Genomic DNA, 26,942 nt, shown 5'->3' on the forward strand with positions numbered 1-26,942 from the left:
AACCTTCCTCCATTTGAAATGTTAGAGGGGGTGGGAAGAGGATAGATATCCCTTTGCTTCTTAAAAATTGGCTTCATTTACCCACTGAAGCCTGGCACACTTGCTTGTCTATGTGACAAGATAACCAGCCAGTTTTGCCGGCTAAACCAGCCTTGGCTGAGCCTAGAACGAGGAGTGGCAGAACAGCTGTATTTAAAGTAGGAATGGCTGCACATTGCCAGGTTGCTCTGGGTGAAGCCTGCAATGCTCATGCCTCTTTGCATAGTTATCTTAAGGCTGCTGGAGGAAGGATCCTAATGTTTCTAGAGAACTAACGAGTCTTCTATGGTACAATGCTTTCCTACCTGTAAACCGCCAGAGACTTGAGGTTTATTAGCCAAGCACTGTGTAGGGTGGTGCAGTTTTTGTATTAAAGTTATGTCCTGTACAGCTCTTGGGTATGGGCTTGTCATTGGTTGGTCAAGATGCTGAGCCATGAATTAGGCGCAGTGGAATCCAGTTGTTTAGGGGTGTTATTCTACCCTAGGTCATGACTTCACTCATGGGAGCTTAACGCCACAGTTACTGCTGCAGCAGAGGCAGGCTGGGGAGGTTAGCAGCTTCCTTGTGCTTGTAGCCAAGGTGCAACTTGATGTAAATGCACACTTACCCAGGTAGGAAGCTGCTGGTAGAGATGTCTGCATTTCTCCACACCTCCTGCCTATGGCAAGGGGAACGGTTGCAGTAGCATCTCTTCTTCTCTGCCTGAAGGGGGTAAGGGGGTCCAGCAGGAAGCTGAGGGTACAAACAACTGTGTAGGGAACATGACCAGCCCCTCCACCCATACATAGGAACATGGACGCTAGATGCCCTCAAGTTACTGGAACCCTTTAGAGTGGTCACCAGCTCTGCTTGAGCCTAGTGGAGGGCCTGCTGCCAGCTGTGCCTACAGCCTATTCCTCTGCCCTGGGGAAATAGGGGAGCAGAAGGGAAGGGCTGGTAAGGAAGTGACTCAAGACCAGCAAATCTTTTCTGCTCATATCTCCTGCCGGTGCTTTTATAGGGAGGAGAGGGTACTTACCTTATATATCCTCAGACATCTGTAGCTGGCCGATGGGATGTGAATCCAAAATTTGTATCTGTCTAGGGCTTTACACACCACACTGTGTAAACAAGTCCTCACTGTAAAAGCTTGGACAAAAAACACCTTTTACTCCCTGATGCAGGAGTCATTCTTACCAGCTCGTTAGCAGCGGGAAGCTCACTCCAGCTTTCAGTGCTTGGTTATGAGAACACTAAAGATTTTCTACAAAATTGGTAATTAGGCAGGATCTCTGCAGTGATCCTTACGGCCATGCAATCTTTGTGCATGATAAATGTCAAACTAACATGTATCCATGTAGTAAATAGTGATGCATTTGAGAGTGGAAGCGGCAGAAACTGCATACAGATTTGGTCCAGACAAGGCTCTCTTCGCCTGTTACCTCACCATGCTCACGGGGCAAACCTGTAGCTAACGACAGATACTCAAATACCCAAAGGGGAAATGGACAATATTGGGTACATACTCCCCACCCACAGTAAAAGCTCCTCCAGGCAATAAGTTCAACCCAAGCTGGGTTCTAATAAACCCCACACAAGACTTTCTATTTAAATAACTGCTTTATAAGAATGTACATTTGATCAAACATACGTTGTTTAAACAACTAAGAAACAGAACAGCAGACAACGGCCTTTGTGCATGCTCAATCTCTTTTCCCACTTCGGTCATAAACAGACAGACTTAGATTTATACATCTGATACAGAGTCATCTTTGGCCAAAGAAAAATATCCACCCGTTACGACCACCCTACCCTCCCAACTGCTCACCCTAGACCAGAGCCGCTGGGCAAGAGGGAATGAAATCTCCTCAAGAACTCTGATGTTTGCCTCAATTACATAGCCACTTTGTCTGCCATTCTTATGGAAGGAAAAAAGAAAGTGCTGCTTTGGATTTCAGAACTGAAAAGCAGGAGGATTGCTTTCTTCCACTAGGTCTGTACTGAAATCAGATTTCACCAGATGGATGCTCGAATATTCATTTGTAAACACAGCTCAACCATGTGGAGCTACCTCCTCCCAGCATCCTCTATTTGGTTTCTCCCAGTTCTGCATTAGTGCTTTTTAAGCATTCGATTTGGTGTCCTTTATAGAAAAAACAGGAATTCAGTGATTGAGACAGCATCATCTCCAATGCCACCCACTGAGCAGGAGGCTTGGGGATGATGCATTGCACCAGATTACTTGACATAAGAGATGCACTGCCTTGGTGAGCTTGAGGCAACATTCCCACAAGGCCTCTAAGCAAATCCCTGGAGTTTTCATGGCCAAGGCCTGCTCCCCCAGGGAGCATAAACATCTCTGCTGTTACTCCCTTTGAGGAGCTCGACATTTCTACCGCTGGGTGAGGAGAGTCAAACTCAGTTACCAGGAATCCCTCTAGCTGCTATTTCCCAGCTGGCAAATTCACACCGAAGGAAACATTGATTCAGGGCCATCATACACCTCTCCCATCCAGCACGTTTTACATCTCCAACACCATGGCTTTTGCCTAACACTAACAGTCCTAGTAAGGCGAATCTTCTGAGACACGTTTGTATGGCAGGCACTGTCTTTTGGTCAATACTTCAGATGTGCAGTGTGTCGAACAGCACAGTATAGCCCTTAGGAAGCAAGAGCAGCAACGAAGAGTCTAGGTACAAAACCTAGATAAAAACAAATTTTAAACAGAACATTTGAGCACTGAAAGTGTTGCAACAAATACCAAGGAAGTGCCACATCTACCCTTCCCTCAGCCCGTCATACCTGGCTTTATGCGAAAAGCAAGCCATCAGGTGGAGTACACGAGTATATACTAAGTCAGGGATGCTGGCTGTAATGCAAAACAATGGGGATGAGCAGAGAAGAGTCCCGGTCTCTGTGGGTTTGTCTCATCCTTTTAGTTTAGTTCTTGACATGTTAATGCATCACTTACAAGCCCCAGGGATTTTGTTGAGAGATAGCATCCCCATCGAGGTTTGCATTATAGCAGCCACCAGGCTAAGTGTTTGGATAAAAACCTACCAAGACACTATACAGCAGGCTTGGTTGGGTTTTTTAGGTCTCCACGTTTCCCACTCCTACGCCATCCCTAAATGAGTCCACATGGAGCTTGTCCACTCAGTGGACAGGGAAACTTGACTTCATTAAGGGACAGCATCAAGAGTAGCTGGCCCCATAAGGCCCACCTGTCCTAGCCCAGAGGGCCTGAAGGAAGCCTTAGGCTGCAAGATTGCTAGAAGTACTGCTGGGGAATTCACTCTGTCTGGAGAGCGAGTAAGGGACGGACATCTGTACAAAGGACTTCTGGTAAGAGCATCCTGCACATTTCAGTTCCCTGCTACGTCCTACGACTTGGCCATTCCATCAGGAAGGGGTGAGTGGTTGGTCTCCCATCTTTGTCTCGGAGCAGAATCACAGATGCTTAGTGTCTTTAAAAAAAAAAAAAAAAAAAAACCCCAACAGGTTGATTTGGCAAAAACCAAATTGTGTCCGAGGTGAGAGTCGAGGCTAGGAAGAATGAAACAGTGCTGGGCAGAGACCTTAGAAGCTGAATTTCAGCTGTGAACAAGATTTCAACTAGGGCATCAGTCCCTGCCAGTAAGCGCTGGGAATGCACAGCCGCATGAAGAGCGCCATCTGAACTGCTCCCACCCTCGCCTCCTCAAGCACCAACAGCTAGGGACAGGATGAAAGCGAGTTTTAATCATGTGGAGGCTGCAAAGATGTACCTAACACGGTCTTCGGCATCCAATGGATTGGCTGTGGCAAGTGCCAGGCTTACAGTGGTCGGTGCCAGGACCTTAACACGGTGTTCTGCAACACCTACTGTCCCAGCTACCTGAGCGCGGCAGGAGCTTGCAGAAGAGTTCACTGCACTGGGCATCAGCACTAGCTCTTGTAGGGTGTTTGAGAAACCGAGTGCAGGAGACACTTCCCCAGGGGAGAGAAAGAACCCACAAAAGAGATTCACCGAACAGTAGAACTGGCCCAACAAATGGGGTTTGTCAACTAAGGTTACCCTAAGCAGAGGCTTAGGATTTGCCCAAACCTGCTGCAAAGGAAGGGGAGAAACCCCTTGGATATTTTGGCAATGGAAATAGGTCCTTTCAGTCCCTGCTATTTGGGAATACTATTGTTGAGGGCCCTGCGTTGAGCCGTTCGCCTCACTCGCTATGCCAGATAATCTGAAAAAGGTCTCCCTCATGGTGCAGTAGCATCTCTCCGTGAGGTCGGCGACATCCTCGGCCTTCAGGCCCTTGGTCTCAATAGGCTGGAGCACCTCAACCCGGATTTTACCTAGGAACAAGAGAAGAAACTCAAGTTCTGCATTTGGCCATTAGATAGTCATAGGGAGGTGGAGAATGGCTAAAATACCAGTCATAATCCCCACCTTCACAACCCCCGGGAGCCCAGCAGACGTGGCCATAGCAGACAGCATAGCAAAGCTCGCATGCGCTAGTTACCAGGATCCAGTCTAAGTGCACAGTTACATCCGCTGTAATGGCCATTAGTGGGGATAGCTCGTTTCCATCTGTGTCACAAGGCTGTGTACAAGGAGTTCCTGGCAGCAGGCACCCAGACCCCAAGCATTCATGGCTTCCTATTGCAGGAAATGCCTGCAAATTCCAGCTGTAGCTCAAACAACGGACTAGTCCGGCAGAACTTGCGACTCCTTTCCCTGTCCCCACCAGGCTAGTGGCAGAGTCCATTGCAAAAGGTCACCGGTGTGACATTTTTAGAAAACAGGGTAATTTTTGTAGCTGTTACTAACAAAGAATTCTCTAGAGAGGATTGTGACAGCACAACCCCCTCATGTACACAAGCAAGTAGCGATTAGCATTCAACAGAGCCAATTTCCTTGGACACGTGTCGTGTCATGAACGTCAATGTTATACAACATACATGGCACGTGACACCCAGGGTTTTGCATTTCTACATTCAATACCCAAGTGTCTCTCTCAGGCCGTACCCTTGAGTGTGAATTGAACCACCTGGAATAAGATCTTACTCTCTGGGAACCTTTAGATCCTTGGAGGTATTTGGTGGGATCATAGGGGTGAGTGAATATGTACACAATAAGAGTATGGTCTGAAACAAGATACTTCCATCTTTTAAAGCTTTGCTTCTGCAAGTAAAGTACTTCTGCTCCTTTATTAAGCTACACACCCTCTGGCCTACCTAATCTGCTCAGGTCCCAGTCATTGAAAGCCACAATCAAGCCAAGGTGCTTCACTTGAGGCCAGGCCACTTGGCTCTCAGAGTTGAAGTCATCACATCTTTGATTTGGCTGGGTGATATTTACCTCTTAACCCTCCCACCCATGGGGGCCCATATTCATTTGGAAGCCATGTAGTCCTGTTTGGCTTTCCCCAGACAGTAAGAAGTGCCAGCGACCCTCCACATGGCTGCCCAGCAGTACAGTTCTCTGGGGGTGGTTTTTGCTGTGTGGAGCAAGATTTTATTTTTGGTTAATTAAACCAGCAGACCCTGCTGTTGCAACAAGCAAGCCACAGACCCCCCAGCTCCTCTTCTGCAGCAGCAGGAACCACCGTGGCATGCAATGGCATTTAGGGGACTCAACAGGGCTGCTAAGTACCCACTCAAGAAAAGTAACAATAGCCACTTCTGAAAGACGTTCCTAGTTCCTCAGTTCTCAGGGTGCCCTTTACTGTCACAAAGGCTGGGTACAGCTGTCAGGCAGAGCAGGGGCCTCCGAACCCAGCTAGGACAACACTCAGGAAGTCCTTCGGGGACAGAAATACAATTCATTCCTTTGAAGCCAAAAGCTCCTGAGTGAGCAGTTAAAGAAACTCCAGCCTCACCTTGCAAGAGTGTTTACGAGGCAGCAGGAGCCCTTCAGGTGCTCTCTCTTACAGGGCCAGGTGCATTTTGATACTCTTGAGATAACGAGTCAGCCAAAAAGCCAACCCAGTGACCTAGCCTGCATGTGCTGAGGAAGCAGGCTGGAACACAGGAAACATCTACTGATTATGGCAGAACAGGACATTGCCTGCTGTGCATGACCCAAGAGTGTCAGGTGCTTTGTTCGCCCATTCCCTTTTTGCTCATTATCTACTGCAAGCATGGGCCAGATGAGAGTTAACAGGACCAGGCCTCAGCCCATACTCTAGTCAGTAGGGTGCTTACATCTCTCCCTGTGCCCCAACTTGTGTAGAGATATTTCTACCACAGGCCCAGAGCCGCCTCTTAGGTAAGAATACCACAACCTAGCTCTTACCTAGCACTTTCCATCCAAAGATCTCAAAGTGCTTTTACAAAAAAAGGTCAGCGTCATCTCCATTTTACAGATGGAGAAACTGAGGCAGGGAGCAGGAAAGTGACTTGCCTGAGATCACCCAGTAGCCAAGTCAGGAATAGAACCCAGATCTCCGAAGTCCCAGTGCAGTGCTCTAGACACTGGGCCACAATGCCTGCCTGAAGAGCAGCCACCTAGATCTTGTAGTCAGGGTTTCCCCTAGCCCAAGGCTCAGCACGTGAGGCACCTCGGAAGGACAAGTAATCCCAGCACTGAGATTACTAAAACTGCAGATAATGGGAGAAGAATTAAGATGCCAGTTGAGGGACATTGGGACAGAAGTGGCCTGATTGTGACAGGAAAGAGGAAGGGGACAGAGGCGGCTGATTTTCTCCCCAAGGATAATCCGAAAAAGCTTTTATTCACTGCTGTCACTACCTCCTTATTGGATTTGCTCATTGAAGTGAAGAGCTGATAGTAACTGGGCATACTATATGCTGCCAGAGAGAGCTGTGACCCACCGGTAGCATCCCCTGATATTCTATCCCTGGGCCTCCCCAGAAGAGACTGCCTGTTGAGCCAAGTAATTTGAGAGCTTTGGAAGGTTAGCAGCTGCTCAAGACACTTGTAAGATGCTAGAATTTGATCCCTGGTCCCCAGAGGTGCCTATATGCACCCTGCTTTGCATCTTAAGAGCAGCTGGCCCAACACAGTACGTAGAAACAATCCTGGCCCAACACCAAGCATTGCCCCCTCTTGCCCAAACGCTACCCTCACCGCTGGGTCCCAGTGCAACAGTTTAAGTGAAGGAGATTTGGAGGCCGCTTTTCAGAAGAGCTCAGCTCCTACTTGGGCACCTAAGGGCCAGATGGTCAAGAGAGCTCAATTGACTGAGCACCGTCTAAGATGAGCTCTGCTGGGGAAACATAAATAAATCAGTCTAGCCCTGATCATGGCTACTGAGTGCCTTGGACAATCCGGCTCTGGAAGACTGAACGAACACAACTTAGTAAGAGGACAGCTACTGCGACAGGAATGCCCAAATAAAGGCGCCTCAGCACCTCTGTCTTGAGCCCAGCTTTTCTTCTGCTGAGAGACCAGAAACAGAGTCCGCCCATAAACAAGAGGGGTTCAAAGCAGTACAGTACCTGATATAAATAGCTTCTTGGCTGGATTGTAAAACGAAGAGAACGAGGAATACACCACAGGAATAACGGGAACCTTGAAAGGGAAAAAGAGTACTGGAAAGTTAAAGGGTTTTTTGGTATTACAATAGCATGGCACCAGTCAACACTGAGCCCCCGTTGTGCTAGGTAGTCTACAAATACAGAACAGAGTCCTAACTCTGGCTTTGAACTGTAGGCTCAAAGAATACAGAGGGCAGGAGAAAGTTACTCTCTCCTTTCCCATAAGTAAAATGGAGTCAAAGACAAAGGCCCAGATCTTCAAAAAGGTATTAGGAGCTTAACTCCCACTGAAATCAATGGAAATTAGGCACCTCCACACCTTTGAGGAGTGGGGCCCAAGTGACTTTCCTAAGGTCACAGGAGCTTGCAGCAGTGTTGGGAATTGACCTGAGGTCTCAGGCCAGGGCTCTAAGCACACAGTCACTCTCCCAAGTCAAAGCCCGACGCACCATCCTCCTCAGTATGTTTAATCCTGCAATTCCCTAGGTTGATAAGCAGCTCAAACATTCACTGCAAATGCCTCTAAGCACACAAGAGGGGGCAGGTGCTGGTTAAATATTTAGGAACAGGAATCACTGTTTGCAATCATTTATGAGCAAGGCAATGCCTCTAACCAAGAAAGAGGAGAAGAGGCAGCTATTTTTAATCTGGCACAATATGGAAGATCTACTCTTGGCAACTTGCTGAGAATGTAAATGAAGCCAGCCACCACTTCAGATGTTGTCCTTAGCCCAGTCTCTAGAAATCCATCTTTAATAACTTATTATTGGGTGGCTAATTTGTACATTGAATTTGTGGTCTTTAGCTGGAATTGGCTTCTTAAGTCACAGGCTCCACACTGGGTTTGAACTGTCCATTAGAGATCAAGGAGGTTGAGACAAATATACAGGAAATAGGTTAAGAACTACAATCTTAATATTTTCTGCTTCATTGTTGGTTATGGTCCCTTCTGCTCCTGGTATATTAAAGCTTGTTTACATACAAACATCATGCCCTCCACAAACATAGAATGGACATGAGATATAAGCAGTGTTTGGTTTTCAGAGTCTGGTAGGACTTCCTAAGCCTGAAGAAATCCAGGAGAAGCGGAATAGCCAGACCGTTTTCAAGTGAACTTAGTAAAGTTCTAAATTAGTGGCCTGGGAAACTAGAACCCTCCATGTATCTGCTCAGCAGGCCACTGCACCAGTGCAAGCGTTATCCCCTTCCAGTATGTTGGCGACTATTTAAGTTGTATTTACCCAATTCTCGCTCTCTTTTAAAGAGAAAAACGGTCACAAAATATGGCTACTTTAGAAGACAGACAAAAGTTGATATTCAGTTATAGAACATACCATGTTGCAATTTAATAAACTCATCTAACCAACCACTACGGAGCTGGAAATTAAACTATCCAGACCACAGCCTGTATAAGTTGTGCGGCATTGGTATGTATTGAACCACATTTTAATCTTGCTTCTTCCAAGACATGGCACTAATCAATCAGTCCCCACCTGCACTGTGCTAAACACCACAGACGCCATAGCACCTACCGGGTCACCATGCACTGTAGAGCAGGCAACACTGAGGAAGTGATTCAGTTGGCTAAAGGAGGGATCTAATTGACAAAGGCGGGTTCTAACCCATGTTATTGCAGGCTAGATGTGTGACTCAGAACTATGACTTTAGAAGCTAAAATGCAAGTCAGTAGTAGAAGGAGCCAAGTTAGCCAGAATTTGATCATGCTCCATGGGGTTGTCCTGGAGAAGGATGCCAGTTACGCCATGGTATTGGCTGGCCATCATCTCCTCCCCATGGACCTATGAGGGCAGTCCCTTATAATCTCTCTGGTCCCCACCCATGTCCCCTCTAGCCCATTTATCTGGGAAGTTTCAGGTGCCATTTTCCAAGGAGACTCACATAGTTCTGGGAGCCCAGTGAGAAAGCGGCCTCTCTCTGCAGCTTACTATCTTGGGTGCTCTGAAGACAGCGTTCACGTCAAAGGGCCTGGGTGTCATTTATCATGCTCACATTTTGGACCGCTAAAGAATCCCATGTTGCCAGTGTCTGGTCACCATAGGTAGACTTTTCACTGGAAGGCCTGTTTAGCGCTTTGGCCCGCAAAAGAAGCCAACAAGTGTTACCTGTGCCTGAACAGCAAGATGAAAAGCTCCTTTCTTGAATGGTAACAAGTCACCATTCCCGTTCCTCGTGCCCTCCGGATATATCCATACCTTCACCTGTAAGACAGGGAGATAAACCATGAATTCCATTTGTTGGCACACCAGAAGTTAGCTGTAGAATTAACCCACATAACCTCTCTAGGGCTAACTCAGATAACAGATTGCATGCCTCTATTCCTAGTTGTTTGGAACTCCTCAGAAGATTTTGCTGCGGGATACAGCTACAGCCAGGACTGGCATTTGATGTCCACGCTAGCCACCAGGTACTAGAGGTCAGACAATAGTTCTCATAGTATTCCACCCTCCCTTAATCCAGCGGCTGACTAATGTTCCAGCACAAGCAGCCCTCTACTCCAACAGATGCAAGCAGTGCCCAGCACTCTCAAAAACCTAGTGGCATATACTGTACTCACGTTCTCATCCAGCATGGTCTGGGCAACTCCGGACATCACCGTCTTGGCATTGCTCGTACTCTTCCTGTTAATGAAGATGACGCCACCCAGGTACATTATCAGACCCACAGGGCCAGTGTACAGCAGCTCCTTCTTGCCGATCTGAACGCAGTTATCTGGGAGGATTTCCATCAACCCTAAGCCCAGGGCGAAGGGAGAGTGTAAGAAGCCCACCCACAATAAGCCGTGACAACAAGAACACCCTTCTCCACCCACAAACCAGATCGGCAGCGTACGAGCGACCCAACCCACACTTGCTGATAAGCACCTGGAGCGAATGGCTGCACCAGGCTGCATATACAGGAAGGGTGGCAGCAGCCAGGGAACTTTGCAGAGATGATCCCTTGCTGATTCAGCAGCACCGCTGGCTCGCAAACCACCACGTGTCTTTCAGCAGCTTTCAGGTATTAGACGCTGAAGAGACTTAGGCCTGGTCTACACTACCCCCCAAATTCGAACTAAGGTACGCAACTTCAGCTACGTGAATAACGTAGCTGAAGTCGACATACCTTAGTTCGAACTTACCGCGGTTCAGACGCGGTCCACACGCGGCAGGCAGGCTCCCCGTCGACTCCGCGGTACTCCTCTCGCCGAGCTGGAGTACCGCAGTCGACGGCGAGCGCTTCCGGGATCGATTTATCGCGTCTGGTCTGGACGCGATAAATCGAACCCAGAACTTCGATTCCCAGCCGCCGAACTAGCGGCTGGGTGTAGACCTGGCCTTAGTCGTAAGAGGATGGAATGAGAACGGGGCGTGGGGGGGGAGGGGAAGGAGACATCGTAAAACGGCCACCTGTTCCACAGCTCTGCCTCAGGGGCCTCCTTGGTTCTGCAGCAGGAGCATGGCAGAAGGGACCCATGGGAGCCTTTGGCTCTCTAACAGGGGCTGCAGCTCAGAAAGGTAATTTTTTATACGTGCACTTACAGGGTGGCAGGAGGAGTCAATGGCTGGAGCAAGGAGCTGCGACGGAGGAAACAGGGGTTTTATTCCCAACTCTGCCATCACTCCTCACTTCGCCTTAGACCCACCCTGCTTACTCCCATGTTTGTAAGATGGGGCTACGACATCACCATCTTTGGATCACCTGTTCCTTCCTAGACTCTAGCTGTGTTTGTACAGCACCTGGCACAATGGGGTCCTGGTTCATGATAGACTTCTAAGGCACTATGATGAATAGTAATAATGTAGTCTCAATTGCTGAGCCAGCGGACAGGCTGCAGCTAGAAAGTAGGTGTACCACAGTCTCCTCCTTCGCTCTAAGGGCTCCACTAGCTTATTTTCTGGTTAGTCAAGGTTTTTTTTTTTTTTAAACCCTTTCACTACCCCTGTCATGCTAACGTCCTCTATTAAGATGAACAAACCCTTGGGATGTACCCAAGTGAGCCAGACAATGCAACAAGAGGCATTCCAGCTGGAATATTTACCCATGGAAGGATGAAGTACAGTATCTAGTTACTGTCCCAGCTTGGAGAAAGTGGGAGTATGGCCTCTGGGTGCCACTCCACATACCTCTCTGCTTGGCTTGCCTTTTAGATCTTTGCAGGATTGGAAGGTTAGCTTGCAGCCCTCTAATAGGACAGCCTGCAAATTCTGAATGAAGTACCAGGCCCTAGGCCATGGGGAGACCTTGGCCTTTATTTCAGGGCAAGAGCAGAACCGCCGTTCCACTAGACTGAAGGCTAAGACTTGACCCATGCCTGCCATGGGTCAGTAATTGGGGTGGTACAGCTAAACCTGCTCAGAGCCTCAGCGAGCTGTAGTAACAAGTATCCTGCACAGGATCACTAGAGAGCACAGGCGGAAGGGAAAAGGGGGGGGGGGCAGCCACATTCTTCTCCCCAGGGGGCACACAGCCAGTCAGTGACAGTTCAGACTAGAACTCTCATACCACTGCTCTAAGCCACGCTGAGTACCTCTTGTGTGCCTGTGTTTGATTATCCCACAGCTGTTCTTACATCTGCCTCTGAAGCATCAGGCGGTGATCACGGTCATGGACCAGACACTGGACTAGATGGACCTTGGGTCTGATCCAGTCTGGCAATACCTAGATCGCTACATACCAGGCTCTGTACCAGGCTCTTCCACTGCTCTGTTGAGAGCGCCCAACTGCAAGTATACCCCTCCCTGCTCACCCACTGTCCCATTACGCTGTGCATCTCTCCCCTCAAAACACTGCTGTAGCTTTCGACACCGTACATGGCAATTCCTGCAGGCAGAACTGGCCGATGCACTTTGTGACATACAGATAGGTCTCCTGGAGCCTCTTCCACTACAAGGCTTGGAGACTCCCCAAATCTGGGACAAGCACAGGATTTCCCAAACAGCAAAGCTAGGTGCACCCAACAGTTCACTTTCAGACGAGACAGCTTCTTTTCCAACCCAAGCAACTCACCCATCATGTCCAGGATGCTCTGATGGTTTGACACGATGACACATGGCCCCTCGACCTGGAACTTCTCCAGTCCTTTCGCCTCAAACCTCAGGCCATAAATATACTTGAAGGTCTTGACGATATTTTTGATGATTCTGCATAGAGGAGAGGAGAGGAGAGAAGAGAAGTCAGAGGCCAGCAGGTCTCATGGAGTCGATAGCGTCTGCATTATGGTGTGGAAGACGCAGCACTAGGGCAGCAGAAAGAATCTGTTAAGCCAGAGGAACAGGCCTAAGGACCAAAAAAGGTGTCAACACTTCCCTCATTTACCTGCCCTCACACATGTCCTGGGATGTCCCTGCATGAGCTGGAAGCTGCCTAATTTGCCCTGTAGTTTATTAGGAGGGGCAGGAACATGTAATATTCTTCAATTCCTGTTCCAAACAGTTGTCACATAACCCCACCCTCATCGACAGCCTCCCCCCACAAGGTCTTATGTAAGGGTACCTTTGGACCAGCTCCCTCCGAGCAGTACAGCACACAGCTCCACAGAACAGTCACCCTCCCACATCTGAAGGGTTCACTGCTTCTCTGCACACCTCTGAGGACACTTTAGTGCCAAGGCAAGTCAATCAAACTACCCTTTGCTCCCCCACTGACGCCAGCACTCTGCCGCAGGCCTGCTGCGCTCCAAAACGGTGTGACATTCTTCCCCAGTCTGGGAAATTGCTTTGACTTTCTCAGTCCAAGCTACATCACTGAAAGGCCCTGAAAGTGAAGGGCAAACAAGTTATCTACTGAGCTCAATGATCAAACATACAAACGACAGGATTTTGTAGACTCACCCTAGAAGTCATATTTGTTTATCTCTCTTCACATCTATCTGTACCATCGTTATAAGACACTGCCATCTGCAGGGGGAAAGCTTTCTCTAGTGAAACAGCCCACTACAGGAACCAGTTCAGTAGATTCACCACCTGCCATCTTCCAGCATGCAAGATGACTAGCTATGGTGCATTAGCCCTTATGTAATGCTACTTGAGATATCCGCCTAATGCAACTTATTTGGAGAGATGCTCACTCCAAGGAGCTTTGTGGGAAGGCATAGAGCAGCTTGCGATCCTTCTCAGTGCCATCTTGGCCAGTGATTCCTTACAAAGAAGCAAGGGTCCAATCCCGCAATGAACTCCGAGGAGAGCTCCGTATCTGTAGGGAGCACCACCGTCTTCAATGGGGCTCCCCACACAGGTAGAGGGGTCCAGCCGCACAGACCCCATTGCTGCACTGGGCAGAGCTGCTTCAGAAGTTCTGGCAAGAGAAAAGTGGTTTCCTGAACCCGCTGGAGATGGGCCACGCTAGCCCCACCGTTGGGTTTCCCCAACACACTCCGTCTTGCCTACTGCTTTAGACAGCGGGCACTTTGGGGTGGGAACCATGTTTTCAGGAGAGGTCAGCACCCAGTGACAAGAGACTGGGCTGAGCGCTTACGATGCGACTCCGTTTCGGGCTGAGCGCCCTACAGCACGAGCAGTCGCTGTTTCTGCTGTAAATTGGCTCCCTTGGTTTCAATCTGGAAACAGCTGGATTGGTGTCTAGTAAAGAAAGTGAGAGTTTGGCGGTTTGCTGAGCGAGTCCCGTGGAGCAGAGACAGGAGACTCATGCAGACTCAAGAACCAAGACCCCACCCTGTACAAGGACGCACGCTAGCTCCCTGCCACCAAGCAGAGATTAGGGTGCTGCTCCTACCACCCACACAGCTGGGTGGAGCTTAAAGAGCCCTTATGGAATTAAGTGCCAAGCCAGAGTTTCATTTAAATTAAGGTTAGCAGTTAAAAGCCAGAACTTCCAACTGCAAGTCTCCCATCCCTCTTCCTGGCATGCCACAGGGCTGGGGGCATTCCGCAGCTACCACAGAGATGAGCTGCCCATACACTGCTAGGACCTACACAAAGAGCCTGCTGTGGTGGATAAAACCTCCATTTCCCTGCTCCAATGCTCAGCCCTACACCTCCGGCACGATAACAGTTATGGGGGGCAGGGGATGAGGCAGTCAGTAGGCATCCCCATCAGAGAGGCAGAAGAAGCAAGCACCTCTGCTGGGAGCACGCTGGAAGCTAACAGCCTCCCATAGCAGATGTAGGGAATAAGAGATGCGTGCGTGCGTAAAACTTAAACACAGAAAACAAAAGCAGCCCATGTTCAAGTGCTGGTGAATCTCACTGTCACGCGTACGCTGCTTAAGACAAAAAAGACTTGATCTAAGAGAAGAGTGTGTGTTTAGAGCGGCACTTGGAAGACAAAGAGGTGGGACAGGGTCCCCCGAGCTCAGAATTGGAGTGTGAGGCCCAGAGATCAGCTGGCCAGCACATACTGGCTGTTTCAGGCCGGGTGTGTGTGTGGGGGGGGAAGCTACTGCCACCTATAGGGGAAGATGAAGGTGTGACAGCACATATGGAACCTGGGATGAGCGTATTTCATGCTCCCCTAATGCTGACAGGGAAAGGAGAGGGAGGGGTGTCTTGTGAGAGTGGGTCTCGGCTTGGGGGCACAAGGAGCCAACAGCCTAACCAGACTGTCTCACACCATGGGCAGCAGCAGCTGCTCTCCCACCTTTCCACCTGAACATGCCAGACAGCCTGGCACAGCCCCACTTGCTGAGACTGAAGTTCCCCCCACCTCCCCGGCACATCTGGCTTGAGACTGCGTGGGTTGGGCATTTGCACTCTCCAATAAGCCCCCTTGCAAAAGTGATGGCCATTTCCGAAGCTCCTGCTGGCAGCCATCGGCACGGAGCAGCAATTCTGTAGACAGACCGGGCAAAGGTTGCAGTTTCATTTGCGCCCACACAACAGCTTCTGCCAGCACAACTGTTTGTGCAGCCGCGCCCACCTCCTGGCCTACCTTGGCTGAATGCCTTCTACCTCACACAGCACCTCAGCGTGAGCCAGCATGCCCAGGGGCATTCACACAGAGCAGCATGCTCCAGGATGCTTTACCTCCCAGCTCTGCCCAGGAAGGCTGGCTAAAGCAGATTATAAACAAGGTTAGCGATTCCTAGCCTCCATAGGAAACAAAACAGGTCCATGCATCCATGTCCCAAGCTAGACCTCTGTTAGGAGGCAGACATGGTTAGCTGCCATGGTTACTAACCGAGTTTTAGCAACACAAGCCACCATGCCTGCAGTTGGTCACAAGCACCCTTGTCCATGCTACACATTAGGGTTTTCTCTCCTCCCTATCACCTCCACCTAGCTCTTATATGGCACTTTTCATCTGCAGACCTCAGAACACTTTATAAAGGAGGTCAGTGTTATCCTTATTTTACAGATATGGAAACTGAGGCCCAGGCCCAGCAGAGCAGGGACAGAGCCAGGAATAGAACCCAGTTCTCCCAAGTCCCCATCCTCTATCTGCTATGACACCCCTCCACACACTTCTCCCTCTCTACCTGGATTCTCTTCATTTCAGCATGGCTTCTGGGAGGGGACCACTCAGTTCCTCCCAGACCCTGCACCCTCAGGAAAGTACAGTCTCATTCACAGCCCAACTAGATTTGAGATAACTGCAAGTAGTTTTGGTTTGGACTGGACAGACTGGGGCTTTTACAACCAGCTGAGTGGGACACCGGAAGCAGACAACTCGAGGGAGAATACATGGGGCACTGTGCCAGCACTGGAGCTGGTCAGGATGGGTTCTTCCCCTGCAGAAAGTGAATGAAAATTGACAATTTTTCACATGTTCAAGTTTTCCCACAGGAAGAGTCCAACTGGTCAAAACACCAGATTCAGTCAAAGTGGTTTCTGACTAAACAAAAAACGAGAGTGAGAAAAGCAGCAGCTTTCCACAAAGATTCTCATTTTGTCAAAACGCGATTTTCTATTAAAGCTGATCAAAGCATCTGACTAGCCCGACTCAGCAGCTACTTGGTTTCCTAGACAGAAGCAAGGTCAGGAGAGGGCAACTTTTCCTCCTGCATTACTACTAAATCCTATTGATTTAGGGTTACTAGAGAGATGCCGAGCAAGGCAACAGGAGTCACTGACAGGACAGCACTCACTCCCCAAACTAGTCCGGTCAGCAGAATACCAGATGTTGTTTGATACTGGCAGGACTGGTGCTAGGAGACTCAAGTCCTCTATCTACCGGACACAGCTCAGGCAATGCAACGTGAGCACCTCTGCAGAGCACTGATCCCAACACAGCAGGGCCTGTCAGTCCTGATGCCCATGGCCTACCCTGCACAGTATCTATGCCAAAACTTGGGAGAACGCCCCACTTCCTGCCAGCTGCAGGAGTGGTTTGCACCAGGGACACCGACCCACAGAGAAGGGACTGAGAGAAGATTCATTTAATTCAGGGAATCACGGCCCATGGACTGGCCTGCAGGAGACCAACTGACCTCCAGGATGAAGCTAACAGCTCCTGTCTGGTAAACTACAAATAAAGTAGGTTTCCTTTTTTCTGGTTCTCAGGGTGTCCGAATGATACAGTGCTCCATCCACTCAAACAGAAATGTCCAGTGATTACCAACCCAGGCTGCATTCAAGTCTGCCTCTCGACAGATCATTTTACTACTAAGAGTAACGAACAGGAGACTGGCAATTGCTCAGAACGAGCATGCACAAACACACATACCAACTCATTCTTTGCAGAAATCAGAGGCAGAGGTTTAGCCCATTTTGTCTCACTCCAGCACACAGTCAAAAGGATTGTGTAGTGGGGTTACGAGAGCCAAAGTGACACAAAGTCAGCACAAGGATCACCAGTATCCTAGCCACGAGAATGACCCAATTTCCAACCCCACCTCCCTTCCATCGCCAAACCCGCGGAGAGGTCACTGCTCTGGAAACCAGCGCTCTGCGGAAAGCTGGTTACACATTACCCAAGGGCACATACTGGCAAGAATGAGGGGGTGGCTTGATGTTGTAAGAGAAAGGTCCAGGTTGCACAACATGTGAGGGGGTTGTCCTAAAACTGCTCAGACCACAAGGGGTGACGTACTGATCTGGAGCAGAGCCAGAGCACACAGGACCCGACTCATTTAGCTACACTAATTGGGCAAGAGGAGGGGCATTGCAGCGAGGATTTCCTCCAGTACATGTGGTGACAGCATTACAAAGGTCATAAGCCTCATGCTACTGAGACACATTGGCAGGGGACAGGAGGAAACGGCATTCCTTTACCTCCCTGGTTACTCCTCAGGTGGGGTGACTAGGGGTCCCTGCCAGCATAGCCTGGACAGTGTGGCTTTGTAGTCTGTAGTATAGATAAATCCTGTCTTCCTCCAGTTCCTGACCCTGCTGCTGCTCAGTCTTATGGAGTAGCAGCTGTACTAAACTGACCTAGCTGACTGTTTTCATGGCTGCCCACATGGTTGCTGCAGCTTCATCAGATCCCAGATGTCACTCCAGGGCCTCTGCTAGGGTGTGTGTGTAAACAGCAGTGGATCAGCTGTGCTCGCTTCAGGTTTGTAAGGTTCTTTCCAACACTACACGCCAGAGGCCAAGTTCTTATTTTAAAAAGAGACGCTTACGTTCTGTACAAGTCACAGGCACTCACCTGAGAAAGCTTCCTGACCACCAGACTGGATTTCACAAGCCTCAACGATCACACTTGATTGTGAAACTAAAACATTAAGTTTAATTCATCAACCAACAGGTTAGCAGAGACCCAAGAACGTATTTCCAAGGGCATGTCTACGCGGCAATTAAAGCCCCCGCAGCTGGCCTGTGCCATCGGACTCAGACTCACGGAGCTCGGGTTGTGGGGCTGTTTAACTGCAGCGTAAATGCTGGCGCCTGGACTCTAGGACCCTGTGAGGTGGGAGGGTCCCAGAGCTCTGGCTGCAGCCCAAACCAGACGTTCTGGTGCAGACCTTCCACGCCACAATTAAAACAGCCCCATAGCCTGAGCCCCGTGCGCCTGTGTCAGCTGGCACAGGCCAGCTGCAGGTGTCTAACTGCAGTGCACACGCCCCCTTCGGCACCAAAATATATTGTCAATGCAGGATGCATTTCATGCTTTTAAAGGTCTAAGGGGGCAGGCTACATGTTGGCAGCTTTAATGAGATTTCACAATCGGCTGTGTGTAACAAGTGACATCTGAGCCTCACACTGGCATATAGTGACCTCTTCTTGGTCATGTTGGGTTTGGCATTATGGAGCCAAGAGTTGAATCAGCGGCAGGGGCAAGGATCTCTGTACCAGGCCATAAAGTCTGCCATGGCTCTCTCTAAGCTGCATACATCATTTATTTAGTCAACTTTCATCAGTGCAGGTTAAACTTTAATCCATTAGTCTAGGTGCAAAGACTAGAGAATGGAGCCAGGGGGACATGCCAGGAGACTGGTGCTAAAGGTTAAAAGCCAAAATCTTCACACTTACTCCCCATACTGTGACCCCTCCACCGTCCCATAGTGTGTGCGTGCACACACACACCCCTACCTTTCCTACCACCTTTGGAGATAGACGGAGAAGAAACTGCACTGACTTCAGTGATGCTACCTGAAGAGAGCAGTTGGAGAATCACTGGCACCCGAGTACAGAATTAACCCAGCAAACATTTGGGTCCCATAACCCAAAGTTTTAAGCCAGAGCTTCTGTGGATGCATAGATCACACTTCTTCAGTTCATCTGGATCAGGGTTTAAACACAGAGGTGAATTAGGTACTAACTGCTTCCAGAAATTCCAGGGCACAGAACTATTTCAAGTACACACACACACACACACACACACACAGTTCAGCTGTGCTCAAAACACCAGCCCCAAAAACTAACCGTCAGCTCTGCTGTAAAGCCTGGCACCTGTCCTTTCTGGGAAAGGCAGGGTCAGCCCAGCCCCTTATCTACAGCAATAGCATATTCTGCGCCAAACAGAAGACACAACATGGATACTCTCCCCCTCCCAGCAGGGGACTTGGCTCACATACAATCCAGGAAGCTGCTATGCCAGAAAGTCTATCGTTCAGCATGTGCAATCCTGCCTCAGTGGAGCTGAACTTTAAAATAACCTGACCTTTGTTCTAACCAGACCAAGTTAAAGCCAGGAGTCGTGCCCCCCCCCCCCCAGCTTTCCTCAGGAGGCAGTTTGCCTCTAGGCAGGCCCAGCACTACCTGCCACCCCTGGGGTCTAACTGGCCCCAGGACTCCTGGAAGGTTGTTTGTTTAACTAGTGATACCCAGGAGCCCCAAAATACCCACTTATCTCCCCCCCCCCCAATAATTGGACCGTAGAACCAGCCCTGCCTCTAGGTGTAGCATTATGGCAGAGGGGTTCCCTACTAAAAGAAGGCATCATATGCAAGTTAGGCAAAGATGGCAGTGTTGTCTAGCAGACAGCAGGAGTCCGAGTTCCTAGGCTCCACTCCGATACCGCACAATAACTCTTCGGGTACCCATGGCTGGCCCGTTATGGGCCAGCTGACTCTGGCTCGCAGGGCTCAGGCTGTAGGCCTGTTTAATTGCAGTGTAGACATCCAGGCTCTAGGACCCTGTGAGGTAGGAGGGGCCCAGAGTTTAGGCTACAGCCCAAGTCACAATTAAACAGCCCCAGAGCCCAGGCCAGCTAAAGGTTTTTAATTGCAGTGCAGACATACCCTTTGTGGTCCTGAGAGCCTCTGTGCCTTGATGCCCCACATCTATAAAAAACATGATACTTTGGATGAAAAGGCGAAGCACAATGATGAGAATTACTATCATGCACAATCAGAGGGCCAGGGTATTGGCACGTCTCAGAGGGAACTATCCTGCTAACATGGCACAATACATTCCAAGTTCATAAACTGCAAAGCAAGTCATCGTACGCCTGCCAGGATGTAGGAACACCACAGAGCAGCACTAGCTAGTGCAGCAGTTGCTTGCACCAGCATGCTGCTTGTGTAACACACATTTACAGTTAAACAAGGAGTCCGGTGGCACCTTAAAGACTAACAGATTTATTTGGGCAGATTTGTTAGTCTTTAAGGTGCCACCAGACTCCTTCTTGTTTTTGTGGATACAGACTAACACAGCTACCCACTGATAATTTACAGTTAAAGGGGCACCGTTGTGTAGTTTAACACCAAGAGAGAGACAGTTCTATAACCCTCTAAATCTTAATGGAATAATTTCCACTGAGCTTTTAATTCCATGAAAGACAGTTCTACTTGGATCATTTCTCAGGGGCGTTTGTAACCGCAGAACTGTGTTAGGTCCGTTGTGTATAACCTTTGCAGCACGCAGGGCCATGCTGGCAATATCCCAGGAAATGGAGGACGGCAGCTTATTTGTATACATTTACATGCATTGAGTCGCCGCATTCCCCATCCCAAAACACAGTTAGAGGAAGCACAATACTTGGCTATCATAATAGTTACATCTTGCTTTCAGTTTCCCCATCTGCTACTTCGGTTCTCTGCTCACTCTCTTGCCTGCACTCCCGCTATGCAAGTCACTATTCTTGCTGGTCTCAACTCCCCACCCACCCTGGTGAAAAATCCTTCAGACTCATCCCTCACCCAGGAGGGCCAAGCCCATCACTCCAGTGATCAGAAGAAGTGCAGGCTCTTGACCCTCCCACCACACTTCTACTGCAGTTTTGCTTCCCTGCCCCACCTCTCCCCTTCACACATGTAGGCAAGGGAAATGAGACCAGAGTAGTTAAGATGTTTGGATGGCGGTATACTGACAGAGACAGCAGAGCCAAACAAGGACAAGTCGGTCAGCTCTCCAAAGAATGCTTGTTGGAGAAGGGAAAGCCCTTGAATAATGTTCTCTTTCTGAAGTGAAAGTCTTCAGACCAAGTGTTGTAACTACAAATACTAGGATATCGTAAAGACAATTTCCCCAACGTGCTGATATTTTTTTACCGACGGCTACAGAACCCTTTTGGCTGTTTATCAAGGCAACAGAACTTCGGAGAGACAGATCAACAAAACAAAAAGACTCGACAGGCCACACAGAAGTCAGGATCTCAAGAAACATACACATGGGAGAGTGGTGAAAGATTCAGAGTTCTCAGTCAATGACCCAAGGAAATTTTTAAACATCTAATTGTAGCGTGACTTTCCCTTCAAGTACAGCGGTTGCTTTGACAACACTAGAACACTGCCTTGGAGGTCAAATGAAGTACAATTAGATTTTTCTTCCTTCCTCCAGATCTAAAGAGAGGTCACGGTAGCAAGATTAACAGCAAGAGCCCAGGAAAAGAAGTTTTTGCTTTTATAAAAGTACTTTTGTACCAAGCACACTTTCAGCCTGCTTTGAAAGGACAGTTGTATATTCTCAATAGATTGAAGTGTCTTTCGGTTTTGTGGTGGTTCCTACAAACCCTTCTGTATCCTCAGCTGAAGTATTTTGTATATACTTTTGCAGAAATATTCTTTAGCAAAATAATACTGGTTCCTGTTAGACTAGTATTCTGTAAGAGACAGCTGTATATGTAAACAGCCAATAGATCGGTCAGGTGCCAGTAGACAACATGCAGTGCGGTTCCTAAGTTTTGAGAGACCAGTATCTGTGGCTTAAGAGGTGCGCACAAAAGATGCAGGGATTGTTATGTGCAGCTCAAGGGAACACTAGGTGGACTATTCCTATCTCTGGCCATGGCAGGCCACTGCTGTCAAAAGTGTCAGGGCACTGGTTTGACAGCTACACCTTTGCATTTAAAATAAAGATTTGAAGCATGCAGGGAAAAGGCCATTCTGAATCAATTCATTTTGCTCATATGCAAGCTCAACACAGAGCAACTTGCTCCTGCATCCCAGATTACATCATGTACCTACAGAAGTCACACTCTAGCTACTAAACTTCCACAACAGTATTATTACCACTGCACTGTAGTGAGACTAGAAAATCACTTGCTTGTCTCAGATCATCTTTACTTACTATCCAGGAGCATCTCATTCCACCTACCACTAAAACCTAGCTACCTCCAGGGTGGAACATAGAAACTGCTTAATAGCACACAGCTACAATTAGAGATGGGACATGAATAAGGATGTCAGACCATGGAAACCCTCCAAGGAATTTACAGATGTAAAATCACAACTGGAATTTGGCTAGGACTCCAAAAGGTTAACATCCCTACACTTCAGAAGAGGGTCAGCCCAGACACCTACCGGTCAGCCCCGTGTTTTCACATCTTATTCAAAAGACAGCACCTCCAGCTACACCCTTTAGAGTTAATAGACAAAAATGACAGATTTAAGCATCAGGATAGATCTGTGTTTGCTCTTTGAAAACCCCTTTGGTTGCTCACAAGATTATAATTAAACTCATATGACCGCAACGCAGAAGCGCCCTCACACTATGAAACAGCAGCGATTATGGGTTAAACTAGTTTGTGAGGAGTGAGGAGGCATGGGGAAAGAGGACTATGGCAGCAGCCTTAAAAATGAAGCTGCCACATTGCACTGTGCATAGAGATAACAGAAGCAGAATCTGGTGGCCATGCTCCAACATACAGACAAGAGCAAAGGGACGCACTGCTTTCAGAAGCAACAGCTAGAACTGTAGATGGACACATTTGGGGAATAAGAATGTTTAACCTTGCTCTGAGCAGGGATCCCAAGGATTGTTTAAAAAGCCAGCAGCCCTTTGACAGCAAGGCTCCCAATACAGCCAAGTGGAGTCAGCATGGGGTTAGCAGCAGTAGGGAAATTTCTACAACAGCATTTCCCTGTTGAGGGAGAGGCTTTACTGTCCTGCTCCAGTTCAATACAGTACTGTCAGTTACAGGACTAGCTGCACCTCTGAACACTTGCTGGTCTGAGTGCACCTCTCACGCCTTAACCTCTCCTGGGGCGGAATGCCACAATTCTCCCACTCTTACCTAGGGGCCGGTCTATCAGCCATTCTTATCCTGCAGATTTGACTGTGTTTGGCTGGACTCTGAAGGTGTATGACCAATAGTTAAACAGCCTTCTGCAATATAAACAATACTTGGTTTTAAGTAGGAACAAAGCATTTAGATTTCAAAAGTCTACCAGCATGTCTATCTTACCTAAAGATCCCCTGATGGTAACCTAGGCAGGCCTAGCTTCTACAGACACCTTAGCAGGTTCCTGCATCCCAGTCTGGCTTGCCAAAAATACACCCCATCGCCAACAGTGTTCCTTTTAAAACCTGCCACCGCTCTTCTGGTGGCCTGTATTCCCAGGCCCTTTCCTGTCCTGGCATCATCTTCTAATTCTCAAGTGTTTGTGGAGAAGTGGCTTGTCTTCAGCTATTTTCTCCTCTTCCTGCTTGTTTCTCCCTACCTCAGCCCTCCATTAAACTAAACCAAGACAGTCATATGTAAGCATCCCAGTAACCCGGGCAACATACAGTATTCATTAATTATTGCAGCGCCACTCTAAATCAGGGTTAGTCAATAGGAAAACCAGCACTAAATCTGGACAGCCAGATGCTTTTGAACAGACCTCAAAAATATTTACTTATTTTTTTGGTCCAGAGAAAATAATAAAAATAATTGACTATCCCTGCTATAAAACCATCATACCTGCACCTTAGCTCCCTGCTACCACAATGGATATTTCACATTTGTAGATTTCTGGGAAGTGGTCAGGGCACAGAATGTGCCTGTAACAGGAAATGGCAATGGAGAATCTCTTTTCAGTTGCCCTCCCTGCTTCTTTCTCCCTCCCCGCCCCCCAGCCCAGTTCCACCAAGACACTTTTGTTTAGTCAGAGGATCTATCTCCCAAGTAAATCAGGACAGTGATAGGAAATTCTACAGCCATCTTCAGCTTGCCTGGACTTTATACAACCCCACTTTCAGCAGTGCCAGAGTGAACACAATCGAGATACTACAGCTGTGAAAGTCGTCCCAAGTGTTCTCAAAAGCCCGTGAATAAACATTTTCCCAAAGATCCTCACCCCAACCAGGGCTGAACATTGTCAGAATCAGAGCAGCATAACCTCTAAGTGTAGCACCGCTGCAGCAATACAAACAGAAGTCTTATCTTTTCCACCAACAGAAGTTGGTCCAATAAAGTACAAGCTTTAGAGCTACACAGAGCTCTTCTTCAGGTCTGGACAAGGAAGCGGAGTATCTGAGCTAAATGCGAGTTGGGACAGATTGTTAAGCAGAGGCAAAACAAGTCAGGGCGCCAACTGGCACAGGTTACCTAGGCCTGAATACAGCTCACTAGCTTTCTTTAGAGACTGGAATAAATCAGAAAAATATATGTTAAGTGACTTCCCAGCTTTCACACCCTCCTTTGGCACTTTCAGTCATCAGGTGCACTATTGCGTAAGTAAGTGACGAGTTACTCAATCTAACAGATCACCCCACTCAGCCTGTTGTATTTGACTCTAGGCAATGGGGTGGATACAAAACTGAACAGATTAAAACTGTTCGAGTAATACAGTGTTTAAAAAACCTCCGTCCTACTAATACATGTTCTCCAACTAGCAATTGAGTGCATTAAACCTACAGAAAATCCACACTCTCACTTCAAAACAAAACTACTACACATGTAAGAAGCAGAAAAGAGGACATTCTAATAATAAAGATTCCCAAGTATGTTTACAGGGCAGATCACATCTTAATAGAAACTTCATGGAGACCTCTCCTTCATAACCACACAGGTCACCTCCCTGCCAATTTGCAATAGCTTTAACATCCGTGGGGCTGCAACTGCAATGGGTTACAGGGACAAACAAAAGGTTAGGAAAGTATTTAATGTATTTTTAGCCACCGCACCTTCTAATGCAGTTTAACAGCTGGAAAGGAAGAGAGCCAGCACCCTGTGGCCTGACATCCCTTGGCAAGCTACCCGTGGTAAGTGGGCCACAGTTCAGTAGCTCACAGTAGCTAACCACCAGAGTTAAAAGCGGTCAGTATTTTAGTTGTAAGCCTCTAAGGAAGCGTGTTGTTTTAAGGGGGGGGGGGCAGCATTAACATCCTAGCTCTTCAGTCTCCAAGTGTTGCCTGCTAGCAAGGCTTGTAAGCCAACAGAAAGCAGTTACCTGTATTCAGGGAGTGGGTTCGGGCCTCGGTGAAAAATTTTTTTCGGGCCCCCCAGCAAGGGCGGACTGGCTAAACAGGGCCGACGAGAGGGGGGAAGCCAGGCCCCGGGCCCCCTTCCGGACCCCGGTAATTTGTACCAGCTTCCCCCCCCTCTCGTCGGCCCTGCCTGTATTAGCCTCCTATTGCTCAAGTCATGCCGAGCTGTCACAAGACAGTGTTTGTGACCTAGCTGTTGCTTTGACAGCAAAGGATTACAGCACCAGGACTACTGGCTGGGGCCCATCACTGAAGGAAGGGCGAGTACAATCGGTCTATAAAGAGGACAACGCCAGGGTTACAAGACAAGACTAGTTTTGGGGTGCAGAGAGGGCGTGGAGCCTTTCAACGTTTGCTAACCCAAACGAGCAGACAGGCTGGTAGCAGGCCAGGCGGCACAGAGCCGTTTTAACAAGCAGGGCACAGCGAGGGCCCGGTCACACCCAGCGGGCAAACAAGCCCCCCTTTAAAGCGCTGAGCTCCCCCTGCCCGGGAGTGCAAGTGCCAGAGCAGGTCAGCGGGCGGGTCCCCAGGGGGGCACACGAGTGAGCAGCACCCCGAAGGGCACAACCAAGGCCCCCGCCGCTCAGCAGATTTCTCCCCCCCCCCCGTCCCGGCTGCCCGGCAGGGGCTCGGCCGTCCCGCTCCCCACCGGAGACCGCGCCGGGGGCTTCCCAAGCCGGCTCAGCCCCTCGCGGCGGGGCTGGACGCGGGACCCGACGCCGCCTCGGGGTGCCGGGTGCGGAGCGGGGCAGGCGGGCTCCTGCGGGGGTCGGGCCCCTCTCCCGCCGCACTCGCCTCATGTTGCGCACGGTGCGGCCGCCGTGCCGCAGCAGGCAGAGCGGGACGGCCAGCGCCGAGGCCGCCACGCACAGGACGCAGTAGAAGCCGATCTTGAGCTGGAAGTGGGCGGCGGGGCTGAGCGCCAGCAGCACGGGCAGCAGCAGGAGCAGCAGCAGGGCTGCGCCCCCCAGCAGCCAGCTCGGCTCCATGCCGGCCGGGGCGGGGGGTGCCCGGCGGGGCTCCGGCTCTCGGCCCGGGGCGGCGCTCCGCGGGGACCCTAGTGGCCGGGCGGCGCCTGCTCTGCCAGCCGGAGACGCGGCGAAGTCAGCCCCGAACTAAAGCCAGTCCGCCGAGGGGCGGCCCCCGCCGCCCTTAAGGGGCGGTTCGCGCCCCCCCCCCCCGGGGGGAGGGGATCGGCCGGGCCCGCCCCCGCCCCGCCAACTACCGCCCGCCCGCCCCCTCACACGGCCGGCCACTCACACGGGGCGGCGCCCAGCGCTCCTCCCGCCTGCTGCGGCCGTGCCTCCGCCCTGCCCCGGCTGGCTGGCACTCAGCTCCGGCCCGGGCCGCGCTCTTCCGTCTGCCGGACACACTCCCTGAGCCTCCCCCGGCCCCTGGTTACCCGGCCTGACACACTCACGCTTCCCCGTGCTCACCCGGACACACTCACTGAGCCTTCCCCC

General features: G+C 49.6%; 1 protein-coding gene and 1 long non-coding RNA gene across 2 annotated transcripts; both read right to left on the reverse strand.

Moving 5' to 3' along the window:
- Window positions 1–1,622: 1,622 nt before the first annotated feature.
- Window positions 1,623–3,495, reverse strand: LOC135891181 (uncharacterized). Its single transcript, XR_010562260.1, has 2 exons — window positions 2,825–3,495; window positions 1,623–2,724 (listed from the first exon to the last, which is right to left on the reverse strand). It is a non-coding gene; the product is annotated as an uncharacterized LOC135891181 (long non-coding RNA).
- A 213-nt stretch (window positions 3,496–3,708) lies between these two features.
- Window positions 3,709–26,468, reverse strand: AGPAT2 (1-acylglycerol-3-phosphate O-acyltransferase 2). Its single transcript, XM_065418892.1, has 6 exons — window positions 26,275–26,468; window positions 12,512–12,645; window positions 10,080–10,255; window positions 9,628–9,723; window positions 7,466–7,538; window positions 3,709–4,357 (listed from the first exon to the last, which is right to left on the reverse strand). Exons 1-6 carry the CDS (start codon window positions 26,466–26,468, stop codon window positions 4,191–4,193), a joined length of 840 nt encoding a protein of 279 aa, XP_065274964.1. The 3' UTR covers window positions 3,709–4,190.
- Window positions 26,469–26,942: the final 474 nt, after the last annotated feature.

The sequence above is a fragment of the Emys orbicularis genome, chromosome 18 (assembly GCF_028017835.1).
Source record: "Emys orbicularis isolate rEmyOrb1 chromosome 18, rEmyOrb1.hap1, whole genome shotgun sequence".
Lineage (NCBI taxonomy): Eukaryota > Metazoa > Chordata > Testudines > Emydidae > Emys > Emys orbicularis.